General features: G+C 38.5%; 1 protein-coding gene across 2 annotated transcripts in view; it reads right to left on the reverse strand.

The window, feature by feature from the left end:
* SMN1 (survival of motor neuron 1, telomeric) overlaps window positions 1–11,703 on the reverse strand; it is a 32,003-nt gene extending 20,300 nt beyond the window's left edge. The window contains exons 1-5 of one of the 2 annotated variants that reach the window (XM_007486497.3): window positions 11,469–11,703; window positions 5,791–5,862; window positions 1,961–2,080; window positions 1,040–1,237; window positions 384–545 (exon numbers count right to left, since the gene is read on the reverse strand). In XM_007486497.3, the coding sequence (XP_007486559.1) occupies window positions 384–545; window positions 1,040–1,237; window positions 1,961–2,080; window positions 5,791–5,862; window positions 11,469–11,537 (621 nt within the window). In that variant the 5' untranslated portion in view covers window positions 11,538–11,703. The remainder of the gene's footprint in view (window positions 1–383; window positions 546–1,039; window positions 1,238–1,960; window positions 2,081–5,790; window positions 5,863–11,468) is intronic. The other variant, XM_001365196.4, reaches the window with a different exon arrangement.
* Between the last annotated feature and the right edge of the window lie 2,666 nt (window positions 11,704–14,369).

Consider the following 14,369-nt stretch of genomic DNA (forward strand, 5'->3'; position numbering starts at 1 on the left):
GGCAATGGGGGTCAAGTGACTTGCCCAGGGTCACACAGCTGGGGAGTGTCTGATGCCAGATTTGAACCTAGGACCTCCTGTCTCTAGGGCTAGCTCTCAATCCACTGAGCTACCCAGCTGCCCCCAGCCTAGATAATTCTTAAATGGTTACTTCTTCTTTAACACATCTTTCTGAGTTCTCCTTGGATATAATATTGTTCAATCTTCTTTTTTATTCTCTAAGCACAATAATTTCACACCTGGGCCACTCAGCAGACATAAGAAGACGAACTGATATTCAAATAACATATGATTGAATTTCAAAGGAAAATTCTAGACAGAAATAAATCAAATGTTTTGTTGCCTCATATACAGACTTGTCCCTTCCAGTCACTAGTGTTTACCTTGCCCAACCCTGGTACTGGAAGGGGAAGTGGTGGTGGAGGAGGGAAATAAGAGTTCCAATGACCAGCTTTGGACTTGATACGATTCTGTTTGTTTCCAGGCGATCTGGAGGATTTTTCACTTTCATCTGTTGAATACTGACTTTGACTTTCATTTTCATTCTGGAGAAAAAAAAAAGAATTTTATATAAGATTATATAGATAAACTCCCAGGTACATGTAAAGGTCATAAGATGTTAATACCATTTTGTGTCAAGCAGGCAACTTAATCAATAGTACCTCTAGCATATTTTAAGATAATTGTAGCTTTAAAAAACGCAGCATAGATTTAAATACTGACCTAAGTGCAGAATGGCTTGTATCAATAAATGTAGAAAAGAACCGATTTTATTTTTTCAATATATATGTTCATCTTTTTTCTGCCCTTCCAAATATATTTCATTTTAGGAATACAGTTTATATTCACATCAAAATACCACCTCTTTGACATTTAAAAATGTTAATTCATATTGTTCTAATTACTCCCAAAACTTTCTGCATAGCTCAATTCAAATAGAATTTACCAAATGATGATTTCAAAAGACACAGAAGTTTTATTCTTTAATTCAATACTCCCTCTCTAAGACAATTAAATACAAATATATTTGTGTTCTTACTTCATGAATAGTTTCCTCATCATGAACTCCTTCACTATTTGGAAGAAGAAGATCTGAAAGATTCTGCTCTTCTTTATTTCCATAGCCAGTGTAAACTACAACACATGTGCCTCTCTTCTGATCCGTTGATGCAATAGTAGCTGGATACAGGTTGCCATCTTCAGACCAAACTGCACAACAAGCATCACCAACTTTCCACTGCAACAAACCAACACACTTTTAAAACTCTTTATGTTTATATATTATATATAAATCTATCCTATATTTGTCTAATGTGATCAGGCATTAAAATAACTAAGTCTCTTAGAGATTTAAATAAGAGTATTGAATATAATCCAAAATTTTATTTCCTAAAGTTGAGCCTGAAAAAGTAAATTTCACAATAAGGGGATATCCCTCGATTGAGGAATGGCTGAATAAATTGTTTTATATGATGGTGATGGAACACTATGTGCTATAAGGAATGAACTGCTTTATTTCTATATGAACTAGAAAGACCTTCATGAATAGGCACAGTAAAATGAGCAGAACCAGGAGAACATTGTACACAGAAAGTGAAACATTGTGGGATGATCAAATGTGATTCACAATGCAATGATCCAGGACAATTCTTAGGGACTTATGATTAAGAATGCTATCCATATCTAGAGAAAGAACTGAGGGAGTAGAAATCCAGAAAGAAAAAAAAACCATGATTTATCACTTGTTTATAAGGGCATATGATTTGGGGTTTTGGTTTTAAAGGTTATTACAAAAATGAGTAATATGGAAATAGATTTTGAGTGATAATACATGTATAATCCAGTGGGATTGCTTGTCAACACCAGGATGGAAGAGGGGAGACAGACAACATGAATCATGTAACCTTAGAAAACTTATGTGTAAATTTGTGAATAGGATAAAATAAAGAAAAATAAATACCTGTTTCAGTGAGGTTGAATTAGGTTTTTTCTTGTTTCTGTTCTTAATATTTTTTCTTTTTGGTCCAGCACTTTTTTGTTTGTCTGAAGTTTCAGAAATTTCACCATTCTTTAAAGCATTCTGTCAAAATAAACACAGAAGCTACTTATTCATAAACACATAGGTCAATAGTGCTTAGTGCTTACAAATGGGTCACTAAGTCACACCCCAAAGCAGAAAGTTTCGCCTTTATTATTCTACTCACTAATAAACCCACTATAATCATGTTCTTTCCCTACTATTATACTGGAATCATTCTTTCAAACATCTGAAAGATCCTGATTGTGTCACTGAACAAGTTATGTGACCCTGAGCAGGCCATTTGCTAGGCCTAATGGAATTGGACCAGAGGATTTGTAATATGTCTTCTAGCTCTAATTCTCTAAAAAATCTAGGAAAGTGTGACCCTGGGCAAGTCACTTAACCCCCATTACCTAGCCCTTACCACTCTTCTGCCTTGGAGCCAATACACAGTATTGACTCCAAGATGGAAGGTAAGGGTTTAAAAAAAAAATCTAGGAAACAGGTTAAAAAGGAATTATGGAATGTCTTAAGGGTAAAAATAAGTCCCAAAACTATTAAGTTCAAGGTAGATATGTAAAAACATATATACAGGGAGTTACATAAATCTTAGTGCAGGGTTAAGCTATGAAGCTTTATAGGTAAAGCTTCTTGGGGACCCTCATACACATCCTTTCTTACTGAAGGACAAAATTAACTATTAATTTTTGAAAGCAAGCAGTGTGGTATAGTGTAAAGGACACTACTGGAATGACAGTGGAAGGATTTATTTGCTCTTTCTGGGCCTCCCCAAATGAGTTGTAAAATGAGAATCCAAAGAGAGAGACCAATTAAGGTCCTTTCCAACTTAAAATCAATAATCCTATTTACCACATCTAATGGCCTTTACTTAAATCTACTTCTGTTCTACAGATCTAATTAAATGCTATAACTAGTTTGCATTGCTAAATACCCCGTTTCCCTGGCTATGATGTCACTATTCTATCCTATTTCTCCTGACACCTTTCTTTTTCCTCCTATCCTAGACTTTGTTTCTTATTGAAAAACTTTCTATGATTTCCAACTGTCTGTTAAAAAAGTCCCAATTCTTTATGACCTAGCTCTGTGTTGGCAAACCTATGGCATGTGTGGCAGAAAGAGCTGCTCCCCTCCCCTTCACCACTGTGCCTGAGGACATTTATCACACCACCTGCCCCTCTGTCCCACAGCCAATGGAAGTGCTTTCTCCCTCCCCATCTGGGGTAAGGTGGGTGCAATGGTGGCTCACAAGCAGTTTGGGTACCTGGTCTCTAAAAGGTTTACCATCACTGACCTAGTTCATCTTTCCAGCCTTATCTCCCACCACTACATATGTGTATGTGCATATGAGTATATGTATATGTATGTGTATATACACATATCTATACACATCCAGACAAAATGAACCCTCTCTCCCTCCACGGGTCATTAACTCTGTTCTGTCTCTCCATCTGACCTCTGCCTGCTGAAATTCTTTCTTTATTTGAGTCTCACCTCTAAGGACACCTTTTCTATTAAAACTTTCTTTCCTTTCTCTTTAGCTCCTTATATTTATACTGGTACTAACTCTCCCCATATAATGAGTGGTGGGAATGGCACTAATTCTTCACTCAAGTCCCACTCTGATGCCTCATAATCGTCTGAGGATGACTGTGCCTCCATAGGTTAGGATAACAGAGTACAAACTCAACTAAAATATTATGACTTCAAGTCCTTTCTGGGTAACAATCTGCTTTTGCTTTCAGAGAGACACCAGTTCAGCTTCAGCTAGCTCAATCAAGTTCAGCCATCAAGCCCTTCAAGGCAGCTTTGGCCAGCTGCCTCCTCCAGTTCAGCTTTTTCCAGCTGAATCTCCAGAGACCTCTTTTTGACCTCCTTTTAAAGGGAATTTTCTCCTATGTCACCTCCCCTAAGTTTTCACATCTATCAATCACAGTAGACGTTTTCCAAAGGACTGACCATTCTTAATTCAAACCTGAGTAGAATAAACTTTTGATTAAGTTCACACCTGAAAAAACCTCTGAGTAAGTTCTCACCTCTTTTCCACTTGTAAGTTTACAAGTTGCCTGACCTTTATAGGTACTTAGCACCCTTTTGTATTAGATCTAAAAATAGGCACAGCTTAAGAACTTTTGCCTTACTATAAGTATGGGTTGAGTATTTTTCATTGTTCAGCAAGAAGTTTACAATTTTATCTTCCCCTAAAGTATGCTTAAGTAGGGGTGGAGTAGAGGTCTCACATTCCTGATCTAAGTCCCTTCATTGTTTAAAATGGGGAATGGTCTTAACCAAGTGTTCTGAAGTAGGGTCTGAGAATTTTTAAGATTCACACTTAACTAAGTAAAAAGCAGCTAATTACCAGAATGATTAGCAGTTCATGAATTCTTTTGTTGGGGTAACCAGTGACAATATAGACTCTCCCCTCTCCTTTGGGAGAACATTTACAAATATTTTAATATTTTTAAACTATCTAAAAACTGTTAATATTCAAAATGTGAACACAGGCTCCATTTGAAAAATAAAACAGGGTATTGCTTTTTGTGGTTGCAAAGAATTGTAATAGTATCAGAAAATATATTAGTTTTTAACACAAAATTTCTCCTAATTTCCAGCTACATATCAATAAAAAAAATCAGCCCCCAAGCCAAAAGATATTCTTGAAAGCTCTTTAATTAACATTTTTGCTAGTGTAAGTCTTGTACTTGTCTGTACTTGAAAGAATATTTCCTTTCAAATATTTATTATTTTAAATTTTATTAATTCAAACTGGACCCCCCTTTTTGCTAACCCAAGTTATAAGTCTTATACCACAATGTGGCATAACAGAACAAACAATAATTATAGACTAATTTTAGTCTATAATTATAGACTAATTATAGTCTAAAATTCCACCTAACAAACATGAATAAAGGGCCTATATTATGTGCAAAGCAACGGACTTGGAGCTGGGCATACAAAAGTAAAAAAAATTCTTACTCTTAGGAAGCTAATTTTCTACTGAAGTATACAAGAAGTATGCTGGGCACAATTTGTTTTCCGGTCAGTCTGGACTGGGTTATAGAACAGATAACAGAGAATGGGAGGGAGGGAGGGAGAGGGAGAGAGAGAGAGAGAGAGAGAGAGGGAGGGATGTGTGTGTGTGTGTGTGTGTGTGTGTGTGTGTGTGCGCGCGCACGCGCACCAGACATAAAGGGGTGGGGATGAGACACAAGAGTGCAAGTGAGCACATACACACTAAAAATAAGGGGGGGAGGGGGGCCTGGAAAGGCTTCAAGGATGTAGATGCTGAGCTAAAATTTGAGCCAAATAAAAGGCTCTAAGGAGGAAATGCATTTACATAAGAATTATAGGTTTAAGTACCTGATTTCATTTAATTATCTTTTACTGATAGATTAATATAGGGCTCAACAAATGTACTTTGAATTGAGCCCCCAAAGTTTAGGAGCTACAATAACTTTTCTGCTTACAAAGGGGAAAAGAACAACAATGAATCTTAAACAGAAGCTGAGTAGGAGGCAGCCAAGTGGTATGATGAGCAGAGTGTCAGGCCTAGAATCATGAGAAGAGATGATGAAACTCATTTCTTGATAGAGATATAGATGAATAAAGATGCTTAATCTTGCACATACCCCCCCCCCCCCTTATTATAAGGAAGGATTAGGGTAGGGGTGGCACAAATACCAACTTTAGATTTTCACTTAAATGCATAAACACACATTCAATGGTGAATAAGAAAATAAAAGTATTAATACCTTAAATGATGCCACAGCTTTGTCATATGCTTTTATCAATGCTGTATCATCCCATATGTCAGAATCATCACTCTGGGAGGGAGGGAAAGAAAGTAAAAATTACTGAAACATGAATTATAACATTACCTTCAAAATCACAAATGAAATAAATAAGGAATACCAAAAGCCAACATAATCCAGAAATTGTTGAATGAAATTGAAATTTGATTTAAAACTGGTTTAAAACTAAGTAATTGATGTCCCATCATACAGAGGCGATTTTCCAAGGTATATCCCTATAACCAGTATCTTCAGGTTTTCCTCTTTTCATGGGAGCTTATAGTTGTAGGTTCTAATTATAGTTTCCCTCCAGTTAACAGGCTCTCAAAGAGTGAAGGAAAAAGCATTTGTTGTTTATTATATGCCAGTCATGGAGCTGAGTGCTGGGGATATAAATCCAAGGAAGAAACACAGTTCCTACCCTAAAGGAAATTACATACTAATACAATATAGAAAGACACATATAAAAGGAAGCTAGTTGGAAAGGGAGAAGCTGTATATAAGTAAGGCAGTGTATGAACATAGTGGAATGGTTTTGGAAATGACTTAGTTTTGAGCCATTACATATTCCTGTCCTTCCATCCCTCTTTAAAAAAAAAAAATCCAAACTTTCTGTCTTAGAATGGATACCAGTATCAGTTCCAAGGCAGAAGAGCATTAAGGGCTAGGCAATGGAGATTAAGTGACTTGCGCAGAGTCACACAAGTAGGAAGTATCTATAGCCACATGTGAATCTAGGACCAGAATCTAGGCCTGGCTCTCTATCCACTGAGCCATTTAGCTGTCTCATCTTCCACCTTTCCCACTTCCTAAACTTATTTGTCTCCACCAAAATATTTGGTTCCTTTATCCTTCCCTAATTCTCTCAGTCCACTCAGTCCCATTCTGATCTCCCCTTTGTTCTTTAGTCTTAACCCCATAGTTAATCAGTTCAATAAGAAAAGCATCATCCAACTTTGAATCCATTTTAGCTCTCCTGCTGGTCTTAACATGTTCATCCTTAATCTTAAGCTACCCCAATAACCATTTTCTCCAGTTCTTCTTCCAAGTTATTAGAGAAAGTTAAAAAAAAAAACCCACCAGAAAAACTAATTATATTAAAGTGCACTAAAAAAATCAAGGGCCCCAAAGAAGAGATGTGATTGGATACCAACTCTCCTCACTTCTTTTAGAGGTGAGTACTTTCAAGGGTGGAAAAGTACATGTAACTTTTTTCACCTTCTTCCGATATGTTGGTTTTGCTGAACCTTGTTTTTTCTTCTCTTAAAGGGAAGAGAAAGGAATATAGTAGGAAATGTAGAAGATATAAAAACAAAGAATAATAAACTTTTTCATGGGCCTTCACTAATTCATCCTTTTGTCTTATCATACTCTGAACAGGGGCTAGTCAGTCTCAAACTTTCACCTTAATTCTACACCCCTGTTTTCCAAGCAAATGAACCAGTCTTTTACTTAGGTGGAGGTGAGCTTTTTTGAACATCTTCACAAAATAAGCTAGGGCTTTCAGTTTTATTGTTAGTCCTCCATATTCTCAAGTCTCTTTACATCATTTCCTCTTTTTTCTATCGGGCTCTTGTCTAAAAGATGAGGTAGTCCTTCTTGTTAATAATCCCTCTACTAATGATCTTAAATGGTCCTAGCAATCATTTCCCATTTCTCATCTTTAATCTCTCACAATCTACTGATTTCTTTCTTTCTGTAAACTTCTTAAAGAAGTTTTTTTTTTTTTTTGGGGGGGGGGGGGTAATTCCATGGCACCCTTAATAAATGTTTGCTAGGGCAGCTAGGTAGCCTAGTGGACACAAATAGCCAGGTGGGTCTTGGGTTCAAAATATGACCTCAGATACTTCCTAGCTGTGTGACTGTGGGCAAGTCATTTAACTGCAATTACCTAGCCCCTTACTGATCTTCAGCCTTGAAACTGATATTTAGTATCAATTCTAAGACAGAAGATATAGGTTAAAAAATTTTTGATTTATTGCTACGTACATAGTCGGCTCTCCCCATCCTTAAAAACTCCAATGATCAAGCTATTTCATGTTTTCCTGTATTCCTTTCCTTGTCAAACTTTTAAACACACATTTACTGCCAAAGCACAGGAGATAATACTGGATTTAGAAAGATCAGCTAAAGGATGATGACTTGAACCAGAGTAGTTATAGTGAAAGTGGAAAAGGGAAGAAAAGTTTTGAGAGATCAAGATAAGAATTAAATAGGACTGGATGAGAGTGCCAGCAAGAGAATACACACATAACTCCATGAAGGCAGAGACCATACCTGACCTAAGTCTTGTATTCCTCTCCATTTCCCTAGGAACTAAAACAGTATTTGGCCCATGTCTTGCTTATTAATAAGTATTTGATACTGAGGTAAAGGATCCCAATATTTGAGCCTGGTTTCCTAGGTAAAAGAATGTGTTTAGTAAAGCAACAGAAATGAGACCCATGCCTGAATTATGATTCTAACAGGGTGTATCTAATTAAATAGAAATAGGGGAAAAGTAAACAATGCATATTAAAATGGGAGCTGAAGCTCCCATTTATATGATGCTTCAAAGTTTGCTAAAAAATTTCCATTATATTATCTCATTTGATCCTCACAAGGACTCTGGTGCTATTATAATTAGTTCCATTTTACAGAGGAAGAGATCGAGGCTGAGAGGTTAAGTGATTTTGCACAAGGTAACATTGCTGGTAAGTTTCTGAATCAGGAAGAATTTGAAGTTGGTCTTTCTGTCTCCAAGTCCAATGTCTTTACTACTGAGACACCTAGTTGTACAATGGTCATGTGAAGAAATTCTGATTTTTAGTAAAGTTAGTCAATAAATAATAAGTGCCTACTATGTGCTAGGCACAGTTTGGAGGAAACAAATGAGAACAAAAGACAGCTTCTGCCCTTGAGAAGCACATAGTTGAATGGGGAAGACAAATAACTATAATAAAGCTAAATATGATAAAGAAGAAATAAGCAACAGAAGGGAAGATACTTAGAATTAAGAGTTTGGGAAATTCTAAAAGCTAAGAGTTAAGCTGGGGCTGCTTGAAAGAAGCCAAAAGGTAAAGCAAAACATTCTACAAAGACTTTCATTCTAAAACTGTAGGTATTTATCTAATATAATTAAGATTCAGAACTTGCTGAATGACTCAGAGTAGTTTTAAGTGGTTCAATATCAAACTGGAAGGTTTCCAGAAGAGTGTCCCAAAGATCGGTGATTGAGTTTGTAGTTGAAATTTTTTCAATGATTTAGAGAATAGGATAGATGGTACATGATAATTTTTAAATGACTCCAGGTCAGACTCACATATAACAGAATCTAAACTGAGAAATATTCTGAAAAGCCAAATCAAGAGTAATTATAATAAGGACAAATGTAAAGCCTTATATTTGAGCTAAAAATAAAAACAAAACTTCATAAATATAAGAAGGGAGGTATGGCTAGAAAACAGTATGTGTGAAAAAGATATGGAGGTGCTGGTGTAAAATTTGAAAGCTTAATTTTTTTCAATTGTGACATTTGTCAGCCAAAAAGCTAATGTGATCTTAGGTTGCACTGAGAGGACAGCTCCAGGTATATAAAGATGATGTACTCTATCCCAGATATGTATTCAGTTCAGTTGAATTCCTTTATATTTATTTCTTATTTACTTATCTTTGTACATGCTATTTCCTTTCAGAAGAATGTAAATTGGAGGGTGAATTATTTTATTTTTGTCTTTGTACCCTCTGGGACTAGCATGGAGTCTAGGCAGCTAGTAGGTATTTTATGCTTGCTGAATTTAAATGAAAGAGTGGAAAGAAGTTAAAGAACCTTCTAAGAAGACAAAGAACAAAGAATACTTATAAAGACTTAAAAACTTATTTTGGGGGAGGAGGGGAAATAAAACAAAGACTGCAAGGTTACCAAAATCAAGAGAGGCCAAGAGAATCAAGAATAGGGTGATCTAGTATTGAATAGTGTAGAGATTTTAGAAAGTTTAGAGCTGTCATAAGGCCATTGCATTTAGTGGTAAGAAAGCAATTGTGAATCCTGGAGAAATTCGTTTCCTTGGAGCGGTAGCAGTAGAAACTCAAATCCAAGGGACTGAAGAAATGACTGATGAGGGAATTTCCAGGGTGAGCATTAGGATAAAAATAGGATGATAGTTTAAAGAAGCAGTAAGATCAAGTGAGGGTGTTTGTCTTTCAGACAGGTGAAACCTGAACATTTTTTGTAGTTGGAAGGGAACAAGCAGGAAGAGAGGCTAATGTGCATGAAAAAAGAAATAGTTAATGGAATAAAGTTTTAATAGGGGCAAAGGGACCTGGTCAAGGGAAGATGTGGAGTTATATATATATCTGCTACTTGCCATCTGTATGACCTTGGGGAAGTCACTTCTGTTTCTTCACCAGTAATAATGGGGATGGGGAGGGAGTTTCAGTGGGAAGATGTTAGATGATGCCTAAGGTTCCCTCCAGCTCTAAACCATAAAAAAGGAAAAACTGTTACTTTTTCGGGAAACTGCCTCCAGCACAAAATAATCATATACCATGACCAATTCAATGTCTCTAAGAGATTGATAAGCAGTAGGTATCTAAGATCATAAGATTTCTGGCTGGACAGAGATTTTGAAACTATCAGGACCGAGATTAAGGAACTTCTCCAAGCTAACAGGCCAGACTGAGCCAATGAGTCGGAGCCAAATAACTATTTCTGAGGCTGCTCCTTTCCTGCCCTTGCAATCCACAAGCATTTATTAAGCTATCACGTGCCAGATACTGTAAGGTTAAGAGCTGGAGGATACAAAGAAAGGCAAAAAACAAGATCCCAACTCTTAAATTGCTCACATTCTAAAGGGCAGAAGCGACAACTAGGTGCATACAAGATATATACAGGGTAAGTGTGTGTGGGTGACTTCACAGGAGTTGGGAGGTGAAAAGGGGTTGTTGTGCCTCTTGTAGAAAGTGGGATTTCGTCTAAGTCTTTTTTTTTTAAACCCTCACCTTCCGTCTTGGCGTCAATACTGTGTATTGGCTCCATGGCAGAAGAGTGGTAAGGGCTAGGCAATGGGGGTTAAGTGAGTTGCCCAGGGTCACACAGCTGGGAAGTGGCTGAAGCCGGATTTGAACCTAGGACCTCCTCTGGCTTTCAATCCACTGAGCTACCCAGCTGCCCCTCGTCTAAGTCTTGAAGGAAGCGAGGAGGCTGAGGTGAAGAAGATTAGAGATCAGTGATACCAAAAGCCGAGAAGGGATATTCGAGGACAAGAGTTCGAGGAAAAGGCAGGAGGTCAATGAACGTCATTTATCGGGGATATAAGAACGTAGGGAGCGAGTTATAGATGGTCCTGGTAGTGAAGCCTTCAGACCTGTTCTTTGGGAACATCACTTTGACCACGGCAAGGGGGAGACAATCCTCCCGGGCCTCTCTCCGCCTTGGCGTGTGTGCGCACGCTCCGTGTGGCCAGTCACTCGCCGGAATACCCGGCTTAGTCGTGGCGGCCGGATCTAGTGCTAGTCCATCTCCCTAAACCGCGGATTCGACGCGAGATGAGAAAATATGGAGCGTATCGGCCCCCCGGAGGGGAAAGTTTGTGCCTGGGGTGTAGGCCCGCCTCCCAGCCTCATTGAAACCGCGCCAAGGCTCCCCGGGACTCCCTTACCTGTCCGGTACCCCTGCGGAATAATACCGGCTCCTCGTGCTCTCGAACGCCGCCACCTAACGCAGCCATGGCGAAACAACTAGCGACCTAAGGCTCAGGCTTCGCGGTTCCGCCCCGCCCCCGAAAGACTTCCGGTTATGACAGTTTCCTCTTGCCCCTAAGGCTGTTGGGAGAGGATGGGGAACGCGGACTGGATACGGGCCGACACGCGACTTCCGGCCACTGAGGAAGCGGAAGTAGCTTCTCGCGAGTATGACGGAAAGGAGAGGAAAGGAGGGCGAGAGAAAGGGGAGGACGGTTAGAAAGGGGGAGGGGTAAAGGAAGAGTGAGACACCACCCCCACCCCCATCCCCACCCCCATCCCCATCCCCATCCCCATCCCCATCCCCATCCCCGTGCTGCCCTAATGTTAATCGTCCAGGTTCTCTAATTAGTTTTTTAATCTTCTCTTCTTAGACTTGACCCTTTCTTGGCTATCATCAATTCCATTCCCTTTTCACCTTGTCAAGAATTCATTTCCTCTCTCTTCAGTCCCTCGTCTTGACCCTATCTTTAAAAATGTTCACTAGTTCCCACCCCTAAAGCCAATGTCTTTTTCAGTCAAACTGCTACCAATACAGGGAGCGAACGCTGATTATCTTCACTTTCCACATATTTCTCAGCCCCTTGCAACTTGGCTTCCAGGACAATTAAAACTGCCCTCTTTCAGGTACCAATGTCTCAACTATTAAATCGAAAGGCTTTTTCCTAGTCATTATCCTTTCAACATTTGATCCTTCTCTAGAATAATTTTTCTTCCCTTAGTTTTTTTACACTCTTCCCTCCTAGTTATCCTACTTGCCTATCTGTTGCTTCTTTCCTCTCTTTGCTGGATTATTCATCTATCCTCTCACAATAGGTATATATCAGGGCTCTTTCCTGGGCCCTATTCCCTTCCTCCTTCTATACCATATTTTCTGGTGATCTTATTCAGTGCTATGGCATCAGTTATCACTTATATGCAAATAAGTGCAGTTGTGGTTGTAAGATCGATGTCCAAGGACTCTCTTGATCTGCAAACCCACACACAACACCAGCCATTTGGTCATCTTTATTAGTAAGTCTTGTCAGTGACTCATGTTCAACTTGACCAAAATAACTCATTCTTTTTCTGCTTAACCTACTCAACTTCCAGATTTCCTAACTGAAAACACCAGTCATCCCATTTTGAGTCACCTTGATTCTTTTTTCATTCTTCAACTTCTCTCACCACTGTCCCCATAGTCAAATACCTGAAGAGTCTTGCTAATTTTACCTCTTATTACCTTAAGCATTCAGGCATTCATCACCACTTGACTGTAGCCTCAGTGACTACTTACCACCTTGATTCCCCTCTCCAATCCATCCTCCAAATAATTGACAGATTAATACTCCCAAAGTATGTTTGACCATCTAAATAAACTTTTGCAGTGCTTCATAATATCTAGGATGAAATATAAACACCACTCTTTGACATTTAAATCTCTGCACAATTGGGTTCCAACCTATCTTTCCAGGTTTGGTATGAGTTATTTCTCCACTTTGTTTTCCATCCCACAAAATATTACATCCTTCCTCCATTCTTGCAATATACTCCTCTCAACTACATTTCTAAGAATCCTTAGTCCTGCTTTTCCCCTCCTCATACCAATACTTTTTTTTAACCCTGAATTTCCATCTTAGAATAAATACTATGTACTGGTTTTAAAGCAGAAGAAAGGTAAGGGCTAGGTAATGGTTAAATGGCTTGCCCAGGGTCACACAGTTAGGACTTGTGTGAGATCAAATTTGAACCCAGGACCTCCTATCTCCAGGCCTAGCTCTCTATCAGTTGAGTCCCTTAGCTGCCCTCTTGCCAATACTTCTTATCGATTAAGGACCTATTATGAGCCAGCAACTGTGCTAGGTTCTCGGGATATAAAGAGAGGCAAAAGATAGTCCCTGCCCTCAAGGAACTCAAAATCTAATGGAGACAACAAGCAAACAAATATATACGTGCATTAACTTATATACAGAATGTGGGAAATTGGAAATAAAAGAGGAAGACACTAGAATTAAAGAGGGTTGGGAAAAACTTTCTGAGATTTTAGTCGAGACTTGGAAAGCCAGGGAAGCCAGAAGACGGAGATGAGGAGGGAGAAATACCAGGCATGGGAGACAGCCAAAGAAAATGCCCAGAGCTAAAAGATGGGGTGTCTTGTTCTTTGTCCAAATGACCAATGTCACAGTATCAAAGAGCACATGATAGGCAATAAGGAGAACTGGAAAGGGGTTTGGGGAATGTTTTTCTTAATGGTTTTAAATGCCAAATGGGATTTTGTAGAGTGCTGGCTAGCTTCAGGTGTGTTTATCAAACCTCAAGCTAGCTTCTAGTTCATTTATCAGGCTGTCTATGTATAGTTCTGGACTGGAGGAGGGAGGAGATTCTGTTTCTATGATTTATAAATCATTGTTCTATCTGGGATCCTTTATGGGAAATGTGTGGAACTTTCCTGGTAACAAATAATCTTTTATAATCTTGGGCAGTTACAGTTGCTTTTTTTTGTACTGTTTGAGGCAGTTGCTATTAAGATTTCTCTTTTATTTGAGTTTCAATGTAGCATCTTAATCTCTAAATAGATAATCAGCAGAGTTTTATCCTCCATACAGAATTATTCCAAATAAATTCTTTTGGGCTTCATAGGAACTTAGCTTAGGTATACTATTAACTTATCTAATTTTTCTTGTTGGAACAATATTGCATGTCTAAGCAAAGCTTAGTTAAGAAGTGTATCATAGATCTAGGACTGTTTATTTAAGGACCCTAGAGACCAACCAGATCAACCTCATTTTTAAAGGAGTAAACTTGAGATCTGAGGAAGTTATCATTTGCCCAATGTCACA

Source organism: Monodelphis domestica, chromosome 3 (genome assembly GCF_027887165.1).
Source record: "Monodelphis domestica isolate mMonDom1 chromosome 3, mMonDom1.pri, whole genome shotgun sequence".
Lineage (NCBI taxonomy): Eukaryota > Metazoa > Chordata > Mammalia > Didelphimorphia > Didelphidae > Monodelphis > Monodelphis domestica.